Source organism: Haemaphysalis longicornis, unplaced genomic scaffold, assembly GCF_048455015.1.
Source record: "Haemaphysalis longicornis isolate Haplotype H1 unplaced genomic scaffold, Haemaphysalis longicornis Haplotype H1 scaffold_3, whole genome shotgun sequence".
Taxonomy (NCBI): Eukaryota; Metazoa; Arthropoda; class Arachnida; order Ixodida; family Ixodidae; genus Haemaphysalis; species Haemaphysalis longicornis.
In genome coordinates this window covers 12443775-12471053 of record NW_027526335.1, presented here as the reverse complement: position 1 = coordinate 12471053, position 27279 = coordinate 12443775, and the positions used below count along the sequence as shown (strand labels likewise).

Below are 27279 nucleotides of genomic sequence, written 5' to 3'. Positions count from 1 at the left end.
GCACCATGGGTACACACAAGTCACGGGTAGAGCGCCTAGAGGGTGGCCACAGCGCAAATTCTGGCATGTTTGAGGCCTCCGAAAGGATGTGCCGGCAACTTGTATAAATCCCGATGATCTCGCTGTGATTCAATTATGGTATTTCAATATTAGAGCGCTCGAAATCTTCGGCTACAGCGGTGCCTCAGCCAGGGGGCAGCTTGGACGTTCCAATTCCTCACACCCCCTTCCGCTCTAGTACCATCCGAGAAAAAAACAAAAAAAAAACGAGGGCAGGTAAGTGAAGTTTTCACCCTACAATAATGAGGCAGAAAAGGGCATAGCCACAGCCCCTCCAGAAAAAAAAAAAAAAAAAAAAAAAACGCTTAGGCCCTGGTTATAACTTTTCTTTCACACCTCATATCGCTCAGGCGTTGCGCGACAGGGTTCCATCGTTACGGTAGGAACGGCGGAAAGAGGGTATGGTATCCGCCTTCCTGTTTAAATAACGGCACGTAAAACCGGACACCACGGACACCATTCAATCAACTTTAAATGTCCGGCAGCTGTAGGGAACGTGGAGGATCGCATGCCTGTCGCGTTGAGAGAGAGAGAGAGAGAGAGAGAGAGAGAGAGAGAGAGAGAGAGAGAGAGAGAGAGAGAGAGAGAGAGAGAGAGAGAGAGAGAGAGAGAGAGAGAGAGAGAGAGAGAGAGAGAGAGAGCGATACGTTGCTCGGCCTCCTCACTCCTCGTTCGCGGCGCAGGAAACGTGACAGGCGAGGAAGTGCTGCGCCAGGCGTTTCCCGAAGTCCAGCTGGAGATGTTCTCGAGCGAGGCGGAGATGGTAGCCAATCTGTCCGTGCGCACGAACTCCCTGGGACTGGCCAACAACTACGGCGTGGTGTTCGAGCAGGCCGACCAGGGCCTCCTGAGCTACACGCTGCGCTTCCCCTCCTGCAGGAGTTCTACACCCGGCAGACCATGCTGGCCAGCCGCGTCAACAAGCAGCCGCCCTTCTGGCTCAATGGTATATACCACACACTGCGGCCTCGACCGCTTGGACGTCTCCCCCTCACTTGAACGATGAACATCGCCGATCACGCTCTGTATATAGCACTGACCAGCCTGTATTTGCCACGCAATCGCAAGCCAGTATGTATTTTTGTTTAGTGAAATGCATGGAATCAGCTTATATTCGCCTGAATATATAATTAACCGTTATTTTGAGAGTACTGTATCATATTTGTTGCCCGCAAAGAGTTGTAATTGTTTTGTAGTACTAATTTTTCTTTATACGAGTTACTTATATGCGTTTTGTTTCCTGTGTTCACACCGTCTAATTCTCTCCGCAACCAATTTGTATTTGCTCGCCTGGTTATTAATGGATGGACCCCTCCTAATATTAAACCCTGTATTAAAACGACGTTGCTTACTTACGTATATGGCTAATTCACACGATGTAATTCTCACAGGGCTCTGTGGGTATGCAAAATGTGAATAAAAGGATTGTTTCAGTTGAACCATCTTCGGAGCTTCTTTTTAACAATGCGAAAAGTTTCAGTTGACTGAGCTATAGAAAAAAACATACGTATTAGTTTTACAGATTTATACATTTGAGTGCGCCTCCAGGATCATTTTTCAAACTTCAGATGAACGAGTTTGTACTATGGCTTCGCATTTTAACGTTTCACCCAGAATGTAAGCGCAGAACTATGCGTTGGATTGAGAGTATAATATAACTTAAATCGCAGAGCCTACAGAGTCTACCCAAGGCTTCCATTGCACCACATGTACGTACAAACGTAATTCAATTACGTGGACAAGGAATCGCACACTACCACAAGGCAAGATATTAAAGTAAATGATGAGGCAGCATGGCGTACTGCCAGTTGGCATTCTCTGTCCCTTAAAGGGACCATGCAGACAAAATTTAAGTTTGTTTTATTCGAAAGATTGGGTGTTTTATAGTGTCCCCAGATCTTGTGCAGCAGCAAACGATGCTTTATTCACTGAGGAACGAAGTTAAAGTTTCGGTTTTCCCGCCTAATCGTATTTCGTTACTTTTGCGATGACATAACAAGGACAGGTCTTCAAACGAACGTTAGTGCGCTGTTTACTGGCAGCGGAACGCGTTTTTTACCGTTTTTCCTTCTAGATGGCGCCACCATACTGCGCAGGACAGCGGTTTGCCTTTGTTTTGTTTCTGACCGTATTAATGCGTAGCATTCTTTGCCGAGTACCCCCACAGCCACGACCGTGTAACGCCCTGAATTTCCACAAAATGCAGATATCGCGGAAGGTCCACCTCTAATCGCCATATTGGCTTAAATGGAGATAACTGGTCGAATGAAATTTTGAAAAACTAAGAAAATAAGAAAATATAAAATAATTACGGAAAATGGCTAATCGTGTAACGCCCTGCATTTCCACGATAATGAAGATTTCCCGAAAGTTCCAAATTTAATCGTTATAATAACGTAAATGGAGGTAATTAGTTGGTCGAAAGGAAAAAAAAAACTACAAATTAGAAAATATCCGAAAATTACAGAAAAATGGCAAAACGTCTTACGCATGGCATTTCCACAACAAGGGAGATTTCGCAAAAGTTCCACCTCCAATCGTTATAATAGCGTAAATGGAGATAATTGGTCGAGAGAAAAAAAAAAAAAAACTAGAACATAAGAAAAATATAAAATATTCACGCAAAACGGCGAACGTCTAACGCCCTGCATTTCCACAATAATGCAGATTTCCCGCAAGTTCCACTTCTAATCGTTATAATAGCGTAAATGGAGATGCGAGGCATTAGCCAGCACGCAACCAGAAAACTGCCCTATACGGTCTTTCGCTTTGGTAGATTCGTTTGGCGAGTATGAGGTAGAGAGAGAGAGATGATAGATAGATAGATAGATAGATAGATAGATAGATAGATAGATAGATAGATAGATAGATAGATAGATAGATAGATAGATAGATAGATAGACAGATAGATAGATAGATAGATAGATAGATAGATAGATAGATAGATAGATAGATAGATAGATAGATAGATAGATAGAGAGAGAGAGAGAGACAACTGGCCTGTCCAGGGAGCCCTTCTGTACCACCTATGCTGCTTAATTAGGGGCCGGGGAGAGAGAGGGAGACAACTTTTATTGAACCGAGCTACTACAACGTATTCTTAGACGCCGTCGATGGAAGTGGTTCCCTCTTCACGGGACCCATATGCTTATCTAGCCGCCTGGCCCCTACAGGTCAGGACGGGCTGGTTTTCTAGGGCGGGGCTGGTCAACAAGGTCTTCTATCGCTCGGTGAGGGAGGATGATGGATGGGGTGGCGTTGTGGGAAAGGTAAGATGCGGGGGGATTGGCTTGAAGAAATCGCATACTCCAATGACGTGTTGGAGCGTGCCTAACTGAGTCTTGCAGAAATTGCATTCGTTTTCGTACCTTTCCGGGTACAAGGATTCTGCCTGTATCTGCCTGTAAATCGCTTGCTGTTCTCTGCTAAGCTATTTGTGAAGAGCGGGTAACGCCACCTCTCCATCCTGTTGGTTCGTAATGTCCCTATAACTAATTAAGGGCCGGGCACGCGGTAGTAGGATGGGAGTGGAGGACCTCCTGTCAAGGCGTCAGAACATGCCGGTTGACATTCCAGCCTAGCTGCGGATGTACAGACAACTGCCGCCGCATCTTACGTACAGATTAACGAGAGTGCGTGCCTCACAGCAGGTACGCGCGTGCCCGCAGGAGTCCTGCTGCCCATTGTGTCTCGTCTGAACATGGCTGTGGCCGGGGCCGAGGCCCGTCGCCTAGAGAACCCGCTGCCACCCGTGTACTTCCAGACGCGACGTTTCCCGGCGCCCGCGGAGCTCGGGCCGGGCGACACTGCCCGCCGCATCACCGACCTCAGCGTCGTCTATGGCTTCATCGTCATCGCACCCGTCGCCGTGAAGCGCATCGCCGACGAGAAATCCGTTGGAATGAAGGTAGTGGCGTAGACTGCACTGCGAACGAACATCCCGCCCGTCTACACAGCCACTTAAGCAGCTTCTGTTGCAACTGCGAATACATGTTGTTTTGCGCGGAAGGAAAGTCTTTTACGAACCCTCATGGGTGTCCTGGGTAAGCTGTTGAACGGTGGGGTATGGGGCCCAAACATAACGGCTCGTGATTCTTTGGAACAATATTAAGTCGAGGATACGTCGGGTTTAATAGGCAAACTTGACCGCGGTGTCGCAGTCGCGAAAGTGGAGAGAGGAACTGATCACTCATTTTAGCTGAACTCATTGCAGCTAATGTCGAGGTTTGGATTTTTTTTTTTGCGCAGTTCACCCCTCCGTCGGCGCAAGTGCAAGTAGGCATGCATGCACCCGGCGCGGTTGCTCAGTAGCCAAGGCGTTGCGCTGCTGAGCACGATCGAGGACGCGGGTTCGATTCCTGGCCGCTGCGGCCGCTTTTCTGATGGCGAAAAGCAAAAAAACCCGTGTGTTCGAGATTTCGGCGCACGTTAAAGATGCCCAGGTGGTCAAAATTAGTCCGGAGCCCTCCACATACGGTGCGCCTCATCACCTCCGTTGCGTCGGCACGTTAAACCCTACAATCAGTCAAGTGCAAGTATGCACAGTTAAATGTTTGGGATAGTCATATTGTCACGTAGCCAGAGATGACGCAGGTTTCTTAAAGAAACAAAGCTTACTGGAGCGAACTCGGGCTCGACTAAGGAGGAGGAGGAATAAACTATTTAACAGGATGGCAAGTTGGGCGAGTTGGTGCTGATTCATCTCGAAAACAGGCGCGGAAAGACGTAGACTAAGAAGAGAAATACACAGGAGGACGCGCTAACTAGCAACTGGCAACATTTATTAGGAAACAGAAATATATAGGGCGACCAACCGACATAATTCACTGATTAAGGCTTATACATAATTCACTGATTAAGACCTATACATAGATTATCAAATAAAAGTTTCCCCCGACATAAAAGTGCAACCCATGATATGCTAGTACCGCACGTGTCGTTCCAGAAACGCCAACTCTGCTTCTTGCAGACTGACTGAAGATTTACTCACGCACATTGACCCCTCCCGGCTGATATTCCAAGCTTCTATTATCTCCCTTTCTGTCTTGCCCCTGTGCCTAAACAACACGGTTGTTTTTTCGAACATGGGTTTGCACCCCCCATGTACCTTGCACTCTTTACAGTGCGAAGCCAGGTGCGTGTAAGGCCTGCCCACCAGCGAACTGTGGTGCTCCCGCAGTCGTATGTTCAGGCATCTGCCTGTTTGCCCGATGTAGGCCTTGCCACAAGGCCCACAAGGCAGATGCCTGAACATACGACTGCGGGAGCACCACAGTTCACTGGTGGGCAGGCCTTACACGCACCTGGCTTCGCACTGTAAAGAGTGCAAGGTACATGGGGGGTGCAAACCCATGTTCGAAAAAACAACCGTGTTGTTTAGGCACAGGGGCAAGACAGAAAGGGAGATAATAGAAGCTTGGAATAGCCGGGAGGGGTCAATGTGCGTGAGTAAATCTTCAGTCAGTCTGCAAGAAGCAGAGTTGGCGTTTCTGGAACGACACGTGCGGTACTAGCATATCATGGGTTGCACTTTTATGTCGGGGGAAACTTTTATTTGATAATCTATGTATAGGTCTTAATCAGTGAATTATGTATAAGCCTTAATCAGTGAATTATGTCGGTTGGTCGCCCTATATATTTCTGTTTCCTAATAAATGTTGCCAGTTGCTAGTTAGCGCGTCGTCCTGTGTATTTCTCTTCTTATAGTCTACGTCTTTCCGCGCCTGTTTTCGAGATAAACTATTTAGGCAAGTCTTCGGTATACTGATGTCTGGGCACCCGTCTGGTGGGGGGTTTCCTCTATTCCGGGATACCCTGGCCTGCGCTGGCCACCCGGGCCCTTTCCACCAGGCTACGCTGGGAGGAGAGATCCGAGCTGTTCGCTAAAACTCAAAGAAAATACAAGCGACGTAGAAGCAGTTAACGAAGTGACGTGCGCAGACTGGCGTCGGCGAATAACATGCCGGTGTATTTGCCTTGCGAGTATTTATCCTTCGGCGTTAATCTTTAGAGAACTACCGAATCAGATCTAGAACGCCGGCGATCAAAGACGAACATTTCGTTTTAGTAACGACAGGCAATACATTCTTCCTATCAAATCAGATACGACAGCTGGCCGCGACCAAAATCTGTAAACAAAACACAATAAACAGACTGGAGGGTATATTTCGCGACAATATAAGGCTACGGTGGCCTCTAGACTCCCTTAGAACGTGCACGCAGAAATGTCTCAACGGTTCACTCGATAGGTTCACGCACAAATGTGGCAATTGGTTCACGCACAAAGCACGCCGCAGGCGAAAGCGAAACGTGAGCGAGATTTATTGATATTCGAAATTTTGCACGGTTTCATGCATGTCGTGTTATTGTGCATCGCGCATTGGGAGGCTCATTTGATTTGAAAGGACCTAACGTACCTGACGTACAATGCATTATTTTAACTTCTCCGAGTGCACGAGCTTTGTATAATGTAAGTCTGTTTGCACACGAACTTTTCTGAGCTGAAAGTGCCGGGCTGGTGTCGAAGTTCTCCCGAGCACCAAGAAAGCGGCGAAACTGCGAGAAATAACCTGTAATGGGGAAGGCCTAGCTGAAAGTCTAGTGGTAGTTGGAAGAACATATGAGGCAGCCCCTAATGTTTAGTTATGTTTTTTACAAACTCGGACAAAACACTCGCATTGTCCCTCCATTTTTGCACTTTGAGCCTGCCCTGCCTCTTCTTTGCATTTTTATTGGTATAATGCACGAAGGGATAGATGGTGTCAGCCTCTTTTTACCGTTGAGGTACGCGCCTCCACAGCTTTCTTGAACGACAGTTCTTGACCATCCAAAACCATGGTACATGTTGCTATGCGTCAAATTATCCGAGGAAGGGGATAATAAAACCCGAAAACGTTACACGACAGACCAAATGAGCACGGTATTTTTTTTTGAGGAACATTTTCCGAACGTTGAGGTAAACTAGCAATAGGTTTTTAGGAAAGTTTTGCCGAAGACTCACCGAATCCCAAACCTGGTAAGAAATGGACACGCATTAGTGCGCACCATTTCGCCTCTGAGGACCTCCGTGAGAGGGATAAATAAAACCTGAAAACTGAACACGAAAGGCCAAATGAGAAAGGTATAGTTCTCCCGTTCCTGAACATTGAGGTAAACTACCAATAGGCTTTCGAGAAAGTTTTCTCAGACTCCACGCATCCCAAACCGTGCAAGACACGCATGTGGCAAGCCGCAACATGATGATGGTGATGATGATGACGACGATGATGATGATTAGTGGCTCTCCCTGAATCAGGGCGTCGGTTTTCAGCAACCGACTTGCCTGTTTTATTACGCTTACTTGCCCTACTCCCAACCAACCTAATAGATTTGCTTCCTCCCTCCCATCTCCCCCTCTTCCCTGTTTTAAACTCATCGCTCCCCCCCCCCCCCCTTTTTTTTTCTCCACTCGCTGTTCTAAATTCTCATCCGTATTTACTCCGCCTGCGTACCCATCCCTTCCCTACTTTTCCTCCACCACCACTCCAGTCGCCTCTTCGTCACCTCTATGGCCTTGAAGTTGAGGTTCCCCCTCGCCCCAAATCCCAAAGCCTCCGCCAGCGTCGTTTCCACCTCACTCCGCGGTTGTTGCATCTCTGTGCAGCCCCTGACAATATGGTGTATAGTTCCCGATCACTGACGCTGCATGCACATGTTTCATCCTGCTGCCTGTAGCTACCCGTGTACGCCCGGGTTCTCGGGCACCCCGGCTGTGCCTCGAAGAGCAATGCACTGCCTCTCGTATTGCCATAGAATCCCTCCTTCTTAATTTCCCGTTTCTCTGCCCCATAAGACTCCAGGTTTTTTTTCGCTTCCATGCTCTGTGCCCACTTCGTCGGCTCTGCTGCCTTTACCTGCTTTTTAACTGTTGTGTAAACCCCACTTTCCCCTACCGACTTTCCGTACCGCTTGGCCAGCTGTCTGGTCCCCCGTCTCCACCAAGTGTCCAAGCTCCTCATATACAGGTACTTACACACTCGCGGCCCATTTTTCGTCCTCCATGTCACGAAGTCGCTCCTCAAACTTCATCTTGCTCTGCGCCTCCCTCGCCTCGAAAGACGACCAGCCCATATCCCCCTGTACCTCTTCATTTGTAGTTTTGCTGTGGGCCCCTAGGGCCAATCTGCCTACCGCCCTCTGATTTACCGCTTGGGTCTTTGGTTTCACGCACAGAACCGAATTTGCGAAAGTTAATCCTGGTACCATGACCCCTTTCCAGACTCCCCTTACCACCTCGTGTTTGCTGTATCCCCCGAGAGGGCTTTGCCTCTGATAAGGACCCCTGGTGCCCATTTCGCAGGAGCTGCTGCGCATAGCGGGCGTGTCGGACGCTGTGTACTGGCTGTCGGCGTACCTGAGCTGCCTGCTGGTGATGCTGGTGGTGGCCGTGCTGCTGACGGTGCTGCTCAAGGTGCCGCTCTTCTGCGCACCCGCCATGCTGCCGCAGAGCGACTTCACGCTCGTACTGGCCATGATCATGCTCTACGCCGTCTACGCCGACCTCTTCTGCCTGCTCATCAGCTGTGTCGTCAAGACGCGTGAGACCACGCTGCCTTATGCGTAGCGCCAAAAAACATTGCGACCGGAAACATGCTTTACTACCCGTTAAACTGAAAGAACGAGGGGCTTGTTTAATGTTAACGTGAAACATTTTTGGGCTGCTCGCCCGGAGCTTTTCTGTCGCGCACGGCCAGTCGTCCTCCGGTGGTTGACAGTAGAAAGAAAATAGGCTCCCTGTTCCGTTTTGCGGGTGATCACTCAGCCCTTGCCGGTACATGGAGCCGATGCCTTGCCGGTTATGCCACGCCGGCCGGCGTTTCTGTAAACAAAGAGTTAGACGTCATGTCTGCGCAGTGCACGTTACTACAGACACTGCCGTTTCGCCTTAATTGTGTGCAACGACACCCACGAGCGCATAAGTGAGATAAAGTGAATCGTGATAGTTGTCAAAAAATGTCCAAAGTATATATTAATCTCTTCAAACGGCGCGAACGAGCTTGCCGACAGGGGCCCATACCTGCAGGAGTGCACTGGGCTGTGCTTTACAAAATGGTTCGTCAGCTAAATCAATCAATCAATCAATCAATCAATCAATCAATCAATCAATCAATCAATCAATCAATCAATCAATCAATCAATCAATCAATCAATCAATCAATCAATCAATCAATCAATCAATCAATCAATCAATCAATCAATCAATCAATCAATCAATCAATCAATTAAAACAATAAATTAAATCAATCAATCAATCAATCAATCAATCAATTAAATCAATCAATCAATAAATCAATCAATCAATCGACCGATCGATTGATCGATTGATCTAGGAAGGTCGGCCGCAATATCTGCACCTTCTGAATCCTGGCAGAGTGTTACATATACCTCAGAGTCGCGCACACCTGGAGTAGGGCATCGGACAAAAGTAGTTTCGTGTTTCACAAGCAGGAGCACGCGCTGCTTTCGCGCAATATTTTGCAGTTGGCGCAGCCGAACCGTCTTCTTCCACGTCTGATTTGAGGAAAGCTAACTGAGGTCAATTTCTGTTTAATGGACCCCCGCAGCGGTGTATGCTGTGTTTGCAACCGTGTGCCTGTGGATGCTGACGTACGAGGTGCCCATGTTCTTCCTGGACGTGCCCGGGTCGGTCGAGTACGCGGACCTCTCGCTTGCCGAGAAGATCAAGAGCTCTGTCTTCCCCAACATGGCCGTGCACTGGATATTTCGTATCATCGCCCTGCACGAAGAGAACAGTTGAGTACACGGCATGTCCCCCCCACCTCCTACCCCCCAGCATGTCGGTTTCTGTGCATGCCTTTTTCTTCAGCAATCACCTCCAAGTACAAGGCAGGCAGACAGGGCGAAAGCTTCTGTTGGTCTTGAACTTCGCTCAGTTCATAGACACGCCCATACACTCTGCAGAATTCCCGCAATGAGCTCCTTATTTATTTCATTTTATTACCCTGTATTCATTGTTTGTCTACGTTTTTCCCTTCTCTTTTTCACCTCACTATGTTCTTCCACATCAGAATAAAGAACATCCCCGTCGTTTGTGGGGCTAACTTCTTCGGTATTCGTTAAAGCTCTCTCTCTCTCTCTCTCTCTCTCTCTCTCTCTCTCTCTCTCTCTCTCTCTCTCTCTCTCTCTCTCTCTCTCTCTCTCTCTCTCTCTCTCTCTCTCTCTCTCTCTCTCTCTCGTGGATGTGTGCGCAGACGAAGGCGCCCAGTGGAGCAACCTGCGGCTGCCCGGCTCCCGCTACGACAACGTGACGCTGGTCGGCATGATTCTGGTCGTGTGCGCCTACTGTGTGGCGTACGCGATGGCCGTGTGGTACTTGGACAATGTCTGGCCCTGGCAGTACGGCATTCCCAAGGAGCCGCTCTTTTTCATGAGGGTGAGCAGAGCGTGGCTCGGGCACCAGAGGAGACAAGAGTTTTGCCAAACCCCAACTTCTGGGGATGTAGTCTTTTTTTTTACGCTGCCAACTCTCCCTTGACGGGGTTTGGGGAGAAGAAGCCAAAAGGACAAGAAGAATGTAGTTTTCGAACATGACCACATAATGTCTACGGCGGGCACCCCGCAGCATTCTGGCGTCAGCTTGCATCGGGCCCGTAAAATGTGTTGGCTTCTCATTCTATCGTAGAGTATTGACGTGCAACAAACCAGCAAGCAAACAAAACAAACAAGCAAACAAGCAAACGAACAAGCGAACGAACAAGCGAACGAACGAACAAGCTAGCAAACGAACAAGCGAGCAAGCGAACAAGCGAGCAAGCGAACAAGCGAGCAAGCGAGCAAACGAGCGAGCAAGCAAACGAGCGAGCAAACAAGCAAACAAACAAACAAGCAAACAAACAAAACTTTCAGAACAGTATGGTTGGTTTCTCAAAGATGAAGTGCGCAGGTTTAACACAGTTTGGGCTGTTTCATCTCATTTAAGACAGAAAGTTAAGCTAGTTGGTTAATTACTTACTAGCGAAAAAAGGGCGAGGACGAAAAAGCAGCACATGACACGCCAGCACGCAGGACGTCGTATTAGTGAACGCCCTCCCGTTCGATTCGGCATACCTAATCTGGCTGTTCTTGGATCTTCAAGATTAAGATGATATTGGAATTTGGACGCTACACGTTCCGGTGCACTCCTATCCTTTGAAGAGTATCAACATTTAAATTTCGGTAGAAATGTTCATTTTTGTGGTTCTCGGCAATGCGAAGCAAACTTCACTGAGCTGCGCTGCAGAATTCCAAGGCTAAATTTCTATCGTATAGAACAGGGCTTTCCCCTACGGAACTATGTGTGAGGTGTCAGGTCCCTGAAATAATCGGAACATTTTTTCTTGCCTGTCACCGCTTCTCGGCCGCTAGACAACTGTTTTTGAAGGACCCTATTGAGCGTTTGGGGTTAGCTCTAAATGGTCCACTTATATTATCTGTTGAAGCAACAAATTTGGGGTATGCAAAAAGGCATATATGTAATTGCATTCAAGCTTTTCTTTCTTCTTCAGGTCGATTGAATTGCTGAAGGGTCTAAATTATTGTGCAATTGGGGTTGTAATCATAAAGAACTTTCATCTTACGGCCTCCGTCTCTCAGATAGTATTTTGAGGGTCTCATGAAATACAATAAGGTATTTAGCCCTGGCCAGACCTCCTTCCGGGTACGTTCCAAAAAACTGAGGACATCATCATCATCATCATCGTCGTCGTCGTCGTCGTCCTGTGTGCTTCTTCTTCTTCGTCCTCGTAGTTCTTTCGCAAGTAAAATGCAGCCATTTTACTTAATCCTTAGAAGGTTTGACAAAATCCAACAATGCATTTTAAAACGTTGATTTATTGATTGATTGTGGGGGTTTAACGCGCCGACGCAACGCAGGCGATGAGGCGCGCCGTAGTGGAGGGCTCCGGATTAATTTCGACCACCTGGGGATCTTTATCGTGCGCCGAAATCTCGTACACACGGGCGTTTTTGCTTTTCGCCTCCATCAGAAAAGCGGCCGCCGCGGCCGGGAATCGAACCCGCGACCCATTTTAAAACGTAACTTTATTCCGAAAACTACCTCTGGCTATTTTTCTATGCTAGAACGTCTCCAAATACGCAGAACGCTCCGGACGCTGAAGCCACTCACAATTAGTGAAAGCACTTCGCTCGTGCGGCCAGCCTAAAACATGCCGATCACAAGCCGTTCAGAGTTATTTGGGCTGGTTTAGCTAGAAAGCTCAGGCCGGAGCGGGTGTCTGTGCCCACTGACGTGTCTTCCTAAAAAAACGCTGTTTCTTCCCTCAAAGTTCAGGGCGTCTGAGACCGAAATAAGCGTCGCATTTTCCACAAGTAACGTTTTTTGCATCCACCACAGCTGGAGGATCTGCCGCCCCGCAGAGCCATGAACGTGGCAATGGCTTTTCACAACAATAGCCTGCAAAAAGACAGATACAGAAGTTGCACGTTCTCGCTGACACGATGAGCATGGAGACCAGCTGGCACGTAAACTTTATGGTGACCACGTGTTCAATGTGAGCAGATCTGTGAGGAGACGCCTATCAGAGGCGCGCGAAGTGACAAATCGAGATCTTAGTTTCCGTTAACATGATAAGAGCGGTTGCACTGTGTCCGTGTTAGCTTTAGGATGAACTCTCCATCGTCGTTACATCACATGTAACACATTGAACTGGACGGAGTACTTCAACGGCTGCGTGAGGACAGGTCATTGCATGAAAATATGAAAGATTGTTTGGTTTACCGCATAGGCTGCGAATTTTTCCACATGTACTTTTAAAGGGACCCTGCAACACTTTCGATAAGCGTTTTCACTCTTTCATTCGCGTCTGGAACCACTGCGAAAGCTATCACCAGCATGGAGCGGCACTGCGCGATTTGCTCGTCACCGCAGAAGCGACTTCCATTTCTGCTTTGTTTTTGTGGCTTTTTTTAAAGTTGCTGTCGAAAAGTGTTTATTGCTGCAACTGAAGTAAAACTGGCCAACAGCAGCTACATGGCCTCAGTGACGTAATTCGAGCCATCGAAGAACGTCAAGACCGCGAAAGAGAGCAAAATCTTTTGAGCGAGTTTACAAGCTATCTGATGGGCATAGAGCAGTAATTTGTGGCTGTGTTACTTTGCGACCCCCTAATATAAGTACTGGGTTCGTTGGGTGACTACGTTCTGCAAGAATTTAAGGTTTCAAAAAAGTTGAAAAAAGTGTTGCAGGGTCCCTTTAAAGGTTCCACCACGTGCATCTATAACACGAACACTTTCTGCGCCAACGTTTGAGGGATTTGGTTGCTAGTCCTGTTGACGCAGTACCTGTGTTTCTCTTTTGCTGCTTTCGGAACCACCGCAGTTGAGCTACTGGACGAGCAGGCCCACGGGAAACGTGATGGTGAGCGAGTCCACGACGGATGTCTCTGAAGCTGATCCTCCTCCGCTGGAAGACATCGGGGACCGCACAAATCCCGGCATCGTGCTTAACGACGTCACTAAGGTGAGTCATTTAGACAAGTCACGAACGGCAATACAGTGTGTGCCAAATGTTCTGTGATACAAACAATAAAAACACCGATGGAACGAGGCCCTGGACCTCGGATTTCGATTATGTACTTGACACAAAAGTGCTCACAAAGTTAAAATTCACACGCTCATTATGCGGGGAAAGGTATTCGTTCCCCAACATTTTTTTTTGTACGAGAAGGACATGCTGAGTTTGCACTTATTCTGACCTATACTCGCTCAATCAAGCATCACTACTTGAAATAACCTTAACGGAGCTAATGGCATTTTGAAGCACATTGCGAGTCTTCAGCATCATCAGCCTACTGAGGTCCACCGCAGGACGAAGGCCTCTGCCATTGACCTCCAACCGCTCTTGTCCTGCGCTGGTCGAGTCCACAGTTTACCTCCGAATTTTATTTCATCCCTCCATCGAATTAATGGCCTTTCCCTTCTTCTAGACCCATCACTTGGTATCCACTCTATTACAGTAATTGTCCGACGGTTGTCGGTTCATCTCACTACATGGTCAGCCCAAGTCCATTTTTTTGAGCTATCATACCATCTACTCTAGTTTGTTCTCTGTTCCAGGTAGCTTGTTTCCTGTCCCTGAGTGTTGCTCCTAACAATCTCCGTTTCATGGCTCGTTGATCCGACCTAACTTTGCTTTCCAGTTGTTTAGTAAGGCGCAAAGTTTTGGCTCCGCATGTCATGACCGGCAGTTTGCACTGGTTGTAGATTTTTCTTTTGAGTGGTAGAGGTAGCTTAAGCTTACTTTTCGTTATTAGGGAGTGCTTGCCAAGTGCTTCCTAACCCATTCCTATTCTGCGCCGTATTTCTCGTGGTTGGGGTCAGCACTAACCATCTGTCGAAGGTAGTTACACTCTTTTACTTCATCTAGCGTTTCGTTCCGTCAGCTGAAGAGGACATTTTTGGCATGCTTACTCCGCATTACTTTCGATTTATTCATATTTATTTTTAACCTTACGGCCGTGCTTTCTGATTGTAGTTTCTCAAGGATTGTTGGCATGTGTTCTGGAGTCTCACTCCGCAAGGTTGTCATCCGCAAACCTCAAATGGCCCTTTGTTTTCCCAGTCAAGCTTCCTAAATGCCGCCTTCAAACATGCTGTGAATAGTTTTAGAGAAGTGGTATCTCCCTGTCTTACTTCCTTTCGGATTGGAAATTTATCGCTTTGCTTGTGGAGGGTTATCTTGCCCGTGCATTCTTTATACATGTCTTCTAAAAGTCTTATGTAGGTTTCCTCTATTTTCTGGTCTTTTAGTGCGTCTAAAACGGCTGCGGTGAGTACGAAATCAAACGCTTTCTCGTAATCTATAAATGCCTTATAAAGGGGTTTAGTGTACCCTGCAGATTTTTCTATCACTTGATTGACGACATGGATATGATCTATGGTTGAGTACCCTTTCCTAAACCCAGCCTGGTCTCTGGGTTTTCATAGGCTGTCACCTATGCGGCTAACTAACTTTGGTAACTTATCATTAACAAAATACAGACGGGTGACTGCACTAAAATGGTGTTTTTTTATTTTAATTCTACATAACCATTGATTCCTTCAAGATAAGGCTAAGTTACGTGCAGTAGTTCGAGTGCGAGGAATACAATTTTGAGATATATTGAATTCACAGCATTGGATAAAAGAGTGACCCTTTGATGGCTGCAGTTTGACTAAACTAAAATCCCTTTAGTTCACATAAAACCCAACCAGAGATAAAACTCGTTTTTTTCCCCATACAGCTGAGCAAGCCGGCCCTTTTCGAAATCGTATATAGTTGTACTTAAAACGATATGCGAGTAAAAGATAAGGTTCTCCAGTACGGTCTTAACAGGATACATTGTTTTGCAAGCAGCTAACAAATCTCGAAAAAACGTCTTATACTGGCTGTTAAGTTCGGCTGTATGGTCTGTGTGTCCTTTCTAGTATTGTACAGAACGTTATTCGAGGTTGGAATGTTGTGCGAACCAACCGCAACCGTGACCGCGAATGATTGGCGATGAATTGGACAACCTCACCCAAATGCCTACAAACGGTTTGAAGATGAAGGCCAGAGTAGTCGGCGTTCGCGAAGTCCGAGCAGGCGGGACCCGGAGTTTGTCCTTTCTGCTGTTCCTCGTCTTTTGTCATCCCGACTGCACTAGTATCCGTACTCTGTAAAGCGGGCTTTGCCTGTTAGACACTTGTGCAAGCAAAAAAGCCGACTTTAGGCATACGCTTTTTAGATGCGACGCTCAGAGCATCTCTTGTCGGCGGCCCTGTCCTTCCTGCGTGCGTCCGTTGTTGTCCGCGGCGTGCGTCCGTTGTACGCAGCCACTCTCCCGCTCTCCTCTCCGATAGCGAACACTCTCTCGCGAGGGGCATTGGATTGGATTCGATTGGATTCGATCGGATTCGATCGGATTCGATTGGCTTGGCTTGGCTTGGCTTGGCTTGGCTTGGATTGGATTGGATTGGATTTGGATTGGATTGGATTAAAGTGGATTGTGTTGGATTGTGTTGCGTCATAGCCGCGGCAGACGCACTGGCGCCGGGGCGTGCCTAGGTGAGAGCGTGTGCGGCCCAGCGCGCTCTCACTCCGCCGGTGGGCGGCGCTGCGCGCGGTGCTGCGCATGTGCAGTACTCTCTCTCTCTCCGCGGTTTCCTGTGCCACTCTCCGGTGGCCTTTCGGTCCACGGTTGCTCTCCGCTTGCGCTTGAACCCCCTCAGCGTCGCATCACACCAGGGTTCCCGCGAGGGGAGGTGGGCGTAATTTTTTTGGAATGCACTCTACTACCACTACAAAAGAATTATTTTACAGAAGGAATATTTTATAAATTTGAGATTCTTCTGTTTCTTACGGTCGATCCTATCGCAGTCGCTTGCTTCGGGATTTTCGCCTGTAATACTCCATGCTTCACATTGCTACAAATATAAATAACTAATTTGTCTTGATATGCATGTAAGTATAAATATTGGTTTAAAATTACTCCCAAATTGCTAATTCCCAACATATATTGTTATTGATAAATGTTCAAAATGCTTGACAGGTTTTTTTCGCACTTTTCTTGACTCCAGGTGAACTGTTGTTTCTGGTTTGGTAATAGTAGCGAAGACACAGTACTCAAAAAGACAATCACGTGGCACCTGTCTTTTTCTTGACTCCGCGTTAACTGCTATTTCTGCCTCGGTAATACTAGCGAAGACAAAGTAGCCAAAAGGCAATACAATGGCACGTGTGTAATTGTCTGATCCCACTACATCACTTCGAGAAAATCAGCTTTTGTGATAGTTTTTTGGTGTTCTGGTTGGCTTCGTAGTGATTTAGTGCTTCTGCCTGCCAATTCATTGTAGGCGATTGATATTAAAAAATGAGAAATAATACAATGATTAACGTAATTACGTGCAAAGGATGCACTGGTAGTTTTGGCCTTGGCCAGTGTCAAACAATGGTGCGTCTTCTAACGAGGCGAGATATGATTTGTTCATGCACTGTCTCCCCCAAGCGACACATTTGTCTGTTGAGTGTGCAGAGTTATGCGAATGTCCGAGCTTCAAACGTTTGAATTTTGTTAGATGTAAGCATTGCCCATACTAGTTGCCTTGTATCCCGTCTTGTTACGTCCACGAACAGTCATGTGATGTCTCAACCAGGATCTTTAAAGATACGCGAACAAATGAAGGTTGATCATTTTATCTGTCTGTGCTATAGTATCTTGCGCAAATTATTTGTAGTAATGTAGCGGTTGAATTTGCGCACTATACTTTGGCGCATATTAAATCTCGCTTTTCTTAACATGACCGCATGCAAGTTTCGTGCAAAGTTTGCCCTCGCCATTGCTATATTTATCGCACATTTAATTACAGCATCTACAGTGTACAGTCGAATTAGCTGTCAGAAAATAGCTGTCAAGGAGAGTTTTGGCCACAGACCTCACATACATAAAGGTACTTTGGCAGCATCGTGAGGTCACCTCAGTCCGTAGTCCCCGAATACGGCGGCCTACAGTATTAGACTGACGTTTTGAGGCAGCGTGAGCTTAAAACGTGTCTGTTTTGTGCAATGCTGCTTTATTATACGCTCAGGGGTTGCTGTAGGTCATCCAGAATATCCCCGTGCCCGCCTCGTTGTGCCCGCTTTGCAGTATATTCTCGCAACGGACGTTATTGAAATGGGCGCAGCTCAATATTCCACCCACATGTATCTTTGAAACGCAAAATCGCGATTTGAAGCCTGGTACCGTTCTGACACTGGGAGCTGCGTCCCTGGTTTGACCCTGGCTATATTCGTGCCAGAAACGAATAAACAGCAACAATACTAACGTGAATGAGGCTTGGTGCATAGCTCAGTGCGTTCCCCTGCGTTATAACATGCGTCATAACCGAAGCGGATCTTCGGCGTGCTGGATCCTCAAGATCCCCGTTGTCGGCCAATCCTTCTCGCCGCTTCCAGGTGTACCGCAACAAGACGGTGGCCGTGCGGCACGTGAGTCTCAAGGCGTACCCGGGCGACGTGACCGTGCTGCTGGGCCGCAACGGGGCGGGCAAGACTACGCTACTGCGCCTCATCACGGGCCTCGACCAGGCCACCGAGGGCTCCGTCTACGTCGGCGGCTTCAACGTGGCGCTGGAAACGGACGCTGCGCGGCACTCCATGGGCTTCTGTCCGCAGGAGAACGTTCTCTTCATGGGGCTCACGGTCCACGAGCACCTGCAATTCTTTGCCAGGGTGCGCCCTTCCACAGCGGCAAACGCCTCTTTTGGCGTCAATTCGGCCTCAGACACGCCGAAATGTTCGTTCGCAAAGACTCTTTGCAAAGGCCGCACTCACATCATTGTGATAACTTGCCTGGTGCAGGGTAAATCGGTGTCTACCAGTGAGCCGGGACATCGTGGGGCAAATCTGGGGAGCGATCTTGAGTTTTACCCATTTCATGTCTGTTTAAAAGATTCCAATTCGAGCGAGCTGAGGGCAAACGACAAAGATGTGACGCAACTGTGTAATGAAGATGTAATGTGTTCTGTGTAATGAAGGTGGCAAAGACTTCTGCCTCCAAAACAGTGCCAGGCCTTGAAATAGATTGAGATGAACATTTTTGAGGCAGGCAAAACTTAGAAAACGTCGAAACTAAGTTAGAGTGAACAGAGCGTACAGAAAACACTCAAAATTGGGTGATGACGACACGTCTCACCAGCTCTTTCACTGGTGATGAGCTCGCACGCCACGCCCTCACGCAGATCCGCAGCGGCAGCTGGGCGACCGCCGACGAAGCCATCGAGGAGATCCTGCAGGCGTTCAACTTGGCCGAGAAGCGCGACGCCCTGGCCAGCTCTCTGTCCTGGGGCACCATGCGCAAGCTGCAGCTCGGCGTTGCCATCGTGGGCAGCCCCATGGTCAGTGGGGCGCTCCGCCGCCTCGACGCGAGGCTTTTGCCAAAGAGGTGTTACCGAGAATACTTCGGACATGTTTTGGAGTGCGCCGATTTATTATAATGGTCCCCAAAGCGACTTATTATAGTTTTCGGCCCTTAATTTACAGTATCATATGAATTAAAGGTAGGAAAATATCAGTCGCTTCGGGGACCGTTAGGATCAATCAGGGCACTCCCAAACATGTGCTGAACTGCAAGCCCTTGTAGAGGAATTTCGCACCACCTTTCCCGTCTGTAAATTCACAATTTCACACTTGATGATGAATTGATTGTGGAGTTTAACGTCCTGAAGCTGCACCTGGGTGATGAGGCGTGCCGTAGTGGAGGGCTCCGTATCAATTTTGACCACCTGGAAATCTTTACGTGAGCTGAAATGTCGGCACGCGGGCGTTTTCGCTTTTCGCCTCCATCTGAAAAGCAGAACTCCTTATCCACTGAGCCACCGAAGCGGGTCTTCACCAGGTGGTGAAATTGAGAATAATTGTTTTTTACGAACATATAGCCAAGACAAACTCAGACGGTTCTTCGCTAAATGAAGGCTTGGTCCTGCGGGAAACATTTCGCGATAATTTTTATTGTCCCGTACGTAACCCTGATTGCGTTAATCCGTACACATTGGCCGGTTTCTTGACTTGCGAACGAGCATCTCGTATGTATACAAAGCGAATGTTAACATTTATCCCTCACTTCAAGTAGTCCGAAGATTTTCCCTCATGGTTTAAACAGCTAGCCTCCTGGTTAGCTCAGTTGGTGTATCCCTTTGATGCCCGAAACTTTAGCTTAAGATTGTGAAAACTTTTTTATGATCTAAAAGATCTTTCGACATCACAAATATGAAGTCAGAAAAAATTTGGTTCTAGGACGGACACAGTGACCCACAGGGCACTGGGAAACATTGGGCACTGGCTGCCCAAATATCAGTTCAACAAGAAAGATACCTTGATCAGCATGATTTATGGTTCAGGTGAAGACAATAACGTGAAGTATGTTTTGCTGTCGCTTGTACTAACAACGAAACTGCCCAATTTCGCTTACCTGTCACTAGCCCATTGAGCCCCCGGGCTCGATGCGAGTTGACACGAATAAACAAGACTTTTTTAGTACACAGAAGCACGTGCTGCCCTATCTTTTTTTTTAATTTTGAAGGTGGGGAGCCTTTGTCTGTCAAGATATGGTATTACATGCTGAAAAAAGAAACACGAAGTGCAAGAGAAAAAAATATTGAGTTGTTGCTACTGAGCAACATTGGGCATACGGTTTCCTTTCAGGTGGGTGTCAAATGTTTTCTTCGCAGAAAAGATCCTTGAGGAATAGTGTTTCTCTTATCAACCCCCCTTGTCGTCCATCCCTCTGTGTCACTGTGATCAGAGCCAAATCTGGTCCTCGTGAGCACTTCGTGTCATGAAAACGCTGGTCCTAGAAAATTGCGAGGCCTCCTGTTCGTTACCGGGCCTTGCACTGTCCCCGTCCAGATCGTGGTTCTGGACGAGCCGACGTCTGGCGCGGACCCCGAGTGCAAGGGCGCCCTGTGGGAATGCGTGCTGCGCTTCCACGAGGACAAGACCATGCTGCTCACCACGCACAGCATGGAGGAGGCCGACACCCTGGGCGACCGCATCGCCGTGCTGGCCGCCGGAAGGCTGCGCTGCTGCGGCTCGCCGCTCTTCCTGCGTACCACCTACGGTACCCCCTCAATGCTAAGTTCTATGGGCCTACCTCATCCAGGGTTTACTTGTTACAATGTCATGAATTAAATTTTAATTCAGTTTCTTGCGCTTGTTTTTGCAGACACCACCCCAGGAACACCGAGATGTTCCGCTTTCAAAAATTAGGTTTCGGAAAACTGTGGGGAAGTGGGGAGTGGAGCTGTGGGTCCGCGGAAAAGCAAGTCTAGCTTTGAGGCGTGGGCTAGTTAAGGCGGTTAGGTTTACTAAAATAGGCTAGGAAATTATGAAAACTGGTCAAAAAATTCGAAATCAGTTTTGAGCGCGTCACGATTGAGGGCTTCAGGTGTAGAAGCTACTGAGTGAGGCAAGGGTATATAACCACCGATGTCGACGACAATGTAAATGCCATCACATCTAATGCCTTTGAAAAGGCGGGCCCCTGCTTAAACTTGCCATTTCCTGGCCGGAGGCAAAACGGTGGTATGAGAAGCCCACTGCCATACTGTGACGGGGAGCGTATTTCCTTACGCTTCGCTGCACAGAGCACCCACGTGACATGTCTGTTCGCGCGATGGAGAACAGTAATTCCATATGGTCATTGCCTGCGCCCAGATCCTAAAGCGACCTAAAATAAACCAAGTAACCATTATTAACAAATTAAAAAAAACGCGTAGATTTGAGTTTAGACAAAAATTAATTTAGAAAATAAAATTAGGCAATAAAATAAAGAAATAGACCTGCTGGGGCTCGAACCCAAGCCGTCAGCGCCAGTACTCAGTACTCTACATCAAGGCAACAGAACCCAAATTATGTACTTGTAGCAGGCGTTCAAAAGAATAGCGCGCGCAGTGACATCACGCATGTCACGTGGGTGCTCCGTGCAGCGAAGCGTTTGGAAATGCGCTGACGGGAGCCGTTCCTGCATGCAGGCACGGGCTACTCCATTCGAGCCGGCATGAGGAACTTCAGCCCCGCCCGGGCCCTGGCTGATCTGGTGCGGCGATATGTGCCCCGGGCCCACATCAAGGCCGACGACCACCAGACGCTCAACGCCAACGTGGGCGACACCGGTGTGCAAGTGCTCATACAGGTGCGCGCCACGCGCTGCACGCGGCCTGATACACGGATGAGCTGGAGTCGGTCGAAGTCGCATATATGCCCAACTGTGCCTCATGTATGACGTCATTCTTTAAGATTATTAACTACCGTGGAAAGTCGCAGGGAAAGGTTTATTTTTATCGCACAGAGCTTAGCCTACTTTAGAAATTGGTCTTTTATCCACAGCGCCTAGCTCGTCTGGTTGTCGCCATTTTGTTCTTACTTAAGCTATATCAACGAATGTCGCTGCGAATAATCACTAGGTAGGCTACCCTATTAAATTTGGTGTTTTTTTTTCTTTCCAACGTACAGGCGGCTTGATGGCTATTGCAAAAATGTCAGTTATTGACTGCTCCCACAAGTCCATAGGAAATACTTCGTGGTTTTCTACACTAATGAACCCCCACGACACGTGTCCTGACGGGGCTGAGTAATTATGAACTTGGCATACTACGACAAACTCGATAATGTTGTCGAGTCGAGACTGAACCGCAACCAAACAAATCCACGTGTGCCAAACGGGTATTTTTTCAGTTCTGCACCCGAATTCAAAAGCACTAAAACAAAAATGAGGGTACAATACCAATAAAACACCACCATTTTCATCCCACTTTAGCGAAAGCATTTCTATGTTTCAACTATCTTGTCGCTACTGCACATATAAATTCACCACGATTTGTTTTACTAAAGGAGGACAGAGTGGCTACATGGCCAATGCGCCATGAGAGGTGGGTTCCTAACCCACCTCAAACTTCTCAATCTGTGTGGCAGCTGCGTATGGCCGAGAGGCCGGAAGGCGACGTCTCCTATGCACGGCGTTACAGGTTCTTCGATCGTGATGGTCTAGACAAACGAAAACACGAGAGAAGGAACAGCACAAGCTCTGTGTCCTTCCTACTCTTCTTGCCCTGTTTTCGTTTGCGCTGACCAACGTGCACATTTTCCAACTGGCGCTACCTTGTTGCACTTCCATCCCGAGTGAGGGCGAGGTGTTCTTTTGCGTAGCTGCTGAAGGAGCTCGAGGAGAACCGTCGGCGCTTCCTGCTGGACTCGCTGTCGGTGTTCGTGGCCGCGCTGGAGGACGTCCTCCGCCAGGTGGAGCGCGACCCGGGCGAGAGCGAGAGCGACGGCATTCCCGAGCTGCCGGACTGCCCGTGCGCCCTGGTGGACGCCAACAAGGTGGCCGCCGGGGGCATCCACCCGACCTCCAGGCAGCGCCTTCTCGCCCTGGTGCTCAAGCGGCTGCAGTACGGCCGCCGGGACCTCCGGCTGCCCGTGCTCATGCTCCTGCTGCCGCTCTCGGTGAGTGCGCGATCGGACGGCGCACCCCGAACGTCTGGCAGAAAGTGAACACATAGCGGGGGACACATGTCCGTCCGAGCAATCCGGTTTCCGACGCGGCACGTCAAAATATCTAGCAGGTTGGAGGCTCATCCGCTAGCCAAAGGCTCATCATCCGGCGGGTCATCCGGCAGCCGAACCGCTTCTCGGGGCGGAGACGCGCGCGCGGGGACGCGTCCCTTTCTGCTCATGTGTTCTACCTTTTAAGCGGGGGACACATGTCCGTCCGAGCAATCCGGTTTCCGACGCGGCACGTCAAAATATCTAGAAAATTTGAGGCTCATCCGGCAGCCGAAGGCTCATCCGGCAGGTCATACGGCAGCCAAACCGCTTCTCGGGGCGGAGACGCGTGCTGGGACGCATCCCTTTCCACTCATGTGCGGGGGACACATGTCCGTCCGAGCAATCCGGTTTCCCACGCGGCACGTCAAAATATCTAGCAGGTTGGAGGCTCATCCGGCAGCCAAAGGCTCATCCGGCAGGTCATCCGGCAGCCAAACCGGTTCTCGGGCGGAGACACGTGCGGGGACGCGTGCTTTTAAATGCAGAGCATTTCAGTAACTCACGATGTCACCCGCGTTGACGTCCGTCGTAGTCCGCACCGTCGTTGTCCGCACCCCTCCCCCTACACTATATAAAAAAAATACTATCCGGCGCCTGTTTTCGATCCCTCGACCCTGCGGGCGGAACGCAATGTACATGGTGCTCTACCCACTGCGCCACAAAGCCGACACAGAATGGGAGGCTACGAACGCGCCTTATATCCTTGACTCATTCAAACTACGTCAAGAAGCTGCTGATACAACGCATTCACTACCACCAACTCCCCAAACACTAAACGTTAACGCAATACACCCACCCCCTATGCGACGCATTTACTCGAGTCCCCCTCACGGGGAGATGGGCCCAATTTTGTGGCATTGAAACAGCGGTAGTACTCCTGTACGTGTCTGTGAGGTGCGTTTCTGCTAAAGCAACTGCGCGAAGATCGTGCCGGGCACTTCGCGCCGGGGGAGTTTTTCCGCTCATGTGTTCGACCCTTTCCACCGCTGCAGTCAGGACTCACGACATCTCCTTAGAGAAACTGCATGACCTCGTGTGCGCCCTCAAGAATTGCTGTCGCTACACTGAGCTGGGGCCCAATTCTCTAAAACGACGGGGTAGCGGCATGGAAATGCATGCGTCTGGGGTTGGGACTGTCGCTTTGAGGAGTTGTGCACTCAGTGTGAGCCGCAGAAAAACACTGTGGCAAGGGCGCGAAGCGACAAGTGAAGCGATGGGGAGCAGTGGCTGTCGCTTCGCGCCCTTGCCACAGTGCTTTTCTGCGGCTCACTCTTCAGGAAATGGTGGCCGACAGGAATGTTTTAACTGCGTAGGCAAGCACCCAAAGTACAGTGACGAAAGCGATCTTTGGGCGGAATTTACTTTCTCGTTCTTCCATTGCAGGTTATCTTCCTGTTCGTGTTCATCAACCAAACGCACATCTCAAGGAAGCTCATATACTCCGGCGCCGTGGAATACTCGCTGCGGAACCTGTTTGGCCGAACGGTTGCCTTCTACACGACCGACGAGAGCATGGAGAACGTGGCTACGCGACGATATGCCAGGTACACAGTTTGGGCTGACCGAACGCAGTTTGACGCGAATGTGACCAACGAAGGCTGAGCAGCAGTAACTAGGTCACTGATCTTGCTGGAATCACTAATCAGATAATGTTTGTCAAAGAATTGCTTTACTAAAGAACAAAAGAAAAAATTCACTTGCAGCTGAAAAGCAGTGTCTTTCCGCATTCGTTGAGCTTCGTTGAACGTTTCTTTGTTTCCCCCTCTGATGAAAAAAAAAAAGCCAAAAATGCACTTTTTATTTATGAGCTGTGCAAAATTGTTACTGTTACTTTTGTCTATACCATTTCTTTTGCACATGTAGTCATGCGTGGAGCATCAGTGCGTTTCGTCTGATCCTTCACTGCGGTTAAGGGCGACTGCAAAGTACTATACTGTACTGTTGTTGTTGTTGTTGAATAAAAAAAGAACCACTTCACTGCAGGTTTCCTCGTTTAAATTTACACAACATAATAACCAAAATGCTCATACCTTTCAGCCCAGATTTCTTTATTACGAGCAAGACAATATTTTTTTGTCTGGTTTCTTAAAATCTGGGGTGCGATAAGGTCACTAACAAAAAAATTGAGGTAGTTGCGAAAGTAATAACTGATTTATTAATGAGGTAATTAAGATATCTGTCAATTAACTTTATGTTGAGCAGAAACTTTTTTGCGTGTTTTTCTAAACGTTAGGAGCACATGTGCCTACAAACACAAAAGTGAGCTTCGTAGTGAACGTATTTATAGATTTACAAGCTTGGGAATGGAACTAGGACCACTGTTTTTTCAGCCTCAATGTCGAAATTTCGTTTTCATCGGAGCTTTTCCGTCTTTCTAGCGTCCAGCTCGGCTACAACGCAACAAGGCGATGTCTATCGCAATAGGCATCATTGAAGACACATTTCCCAGAAAACTAGCAGTTTTGGTTTCGTTTTCTATGCGCTAGAGGAACGTTTATGTCGTGTCGTCAATTCACACCGGCAAGGCCGAAAGGGATATAGTGCAATTTAAAAAAAGAGTGCGGAAAAGATGTACGATGGTTGAGCGTGAACTTCCAAATAAACTGCATGCAGTTGTAACACGGGCCCGACTTCATATAATACGCTCATATGACTCTCACTTTAGTTCTGTTGGGATATCTGACCCTTCGCCATCCCACTGTTCAGGTACCTGTCCGAAGAGGAGGAGGCCACCGTGCAGCGCCTGAAACCGGACGAGCCCCTGGAGTGGCTGAAGCGGCAGGCGCTGCACAACTACCAGCGCTACCGGCGCCGCTTCGCGGTGGGCGCCGGCTACCGGCTCACCGACAACTGGTCCTACGTTCCGCCGCAAGCCGTCGTTCCTGGCGGGCCGCTTGGGCACGCGCAGAAGATTATAGAGGCAAGGAGACAGACGGTCGGCGAGGCTGCAATGCGACGCGTTCGTTCTCGTTATAGGAGGTGGCTGTGGGAGAGCCGGATGCACACCGTTCTTTCCACGCAGCACGCTAAGCAACCGAACGAGAGATTAAAGGGACCCTGAAACACTTCCTTCCACTTTTTTTGAAATCTTAAATGCTTGCAGAATGTAGTCACCCAACACACCCAGTACTTCGATTAGGGGGTCGCAAAGTACCTCAGCCAAAAATTACTGTTTTATGGCCATCAGATAACTTGGAAACTCCCTCGAAAGATTTTCCTCCCTGTCCCGTTATTTACGTTCTTCGATGGCTCGAATTACGTCACTGAGGCCGTGTAGCGGCTGTTGGTCGGTTTTTTTTTTTTCAGTTGCAGCAATGAACGCTTTTCGATAGCAAATTTAAAAATGAAGCCACAAAAACAAAGTGGAAACGGAATGCGTATCTGTTGCGACGAGCAAAATCACACAGTGCCGCTCCGTGCTGGCGATAACTATAGCTTTCGCAGTGGTTCCAGACGCAAAGGAAAGAGTGAAAACGCTTATCTAAAGTGTTGCAGGGTCCCTTTAACAACAACTGTACACTAGTCCGCAAAGAGAAGCCTTCCGCTTTCTAAAAAAATGCCTGATCCTTTGGTTCAGCTGAAAGCAATCGGCACATATGAACAAGTTAAAAAAAAACACTTACATTTATTGTTTTGAATGATTCAGTGTAGCCTACCTATAGAGTTACCACGGCCACTCAATCGAATTATGAGTTCCAGCAGTAAATACGCCGGAAATACCTTAATTAGCGCGGTGCATGCGGGAACGTTAGCGTTGTAGCTGGGGCATTATACGTATGGCGAGCAACAGGAGCCGTTAAAGTTAGCGCAAAAACGAGCGCACAGGTCGGTACACGAAGCCGGCCTGACCGCCCAAGTAGGAGCTTTCCTTTCTTCACCATTTCCCCCTTACTCGATTAGGCCATAGAGCCACCAACCCCCAGAAAGAAGTTCGTCGGTTGAATTAGAATAACACTTCATATTTCAGAGCCACCACATATTCTTCATAACCTCGCAGTGTAGCTGTGCGGGAAAAAGTGGTGAGGTCAGTTTCTGACAAATATCCGACTAATGGTTCAGAAATTAAATGTACTCGATTGCTCAAAATTTTCCGGGGAGTACGC

General features: G+C 48.3%; 1 protein-coding gene across 1 annotated transcript; it reads left to right on the top strand.

Moving 5' to 3' along the window:
• Nucleotides 1–5: 5 nt before the first annotated feature.
• Nucleotides 6–26394, top strand: LOC144173803 (phospholipid-transporting ATPase ABCA3-like). Its single transcript, XM_077702061.1, has 15 exons — nucleotides 6–9; nucleotides 744–892; nucleotides 940–1006; nucleotides 3729–3967; nucleotides 8399–8636; nucleotides 9663–9851; nucleotides 10311–10492; nucleotides 13436–13576; nucleotides 18029–18304; nucleotides 18814–18969; nucleotides 20480–20690; nucleotides 21604–21764; nucleotides 22778–23074; nucleotides 24560–24720; nucleotides 25883–26394. The coding sequence occupies exons 1-15, from the start codon at nucleotides 6–8 to the stop codon at nucleotides 26235–26237; spliced, it is 2826 nt and encodes a 941-aa protein (XP_077558187.1). The 3' UTR covers nucleotides 26238–26394.
• The last annotated feature ends 885 nt before the right edge of the window (nucleotides 26395–27279 follow it).

Coding starts and splice junctions, on each gene's coding strand:
- LOC144173803 (XM_077702061.1), top strand. Junction 8,637..9,662: donor CAGCTGTGTCGTCAAGACGC/GTGAGACCACGC, acceptor GGACCCCCGCAG/CGGTGTATGCTGTGTTTGCA. Junction 23,075..24,559: donor TGCTCCTGCTGCCGCTCTCG/GTGAGTGCGCGA, acceptor CTTCCATTGCAG/GTTATCTTCCTGTTCGTGTT.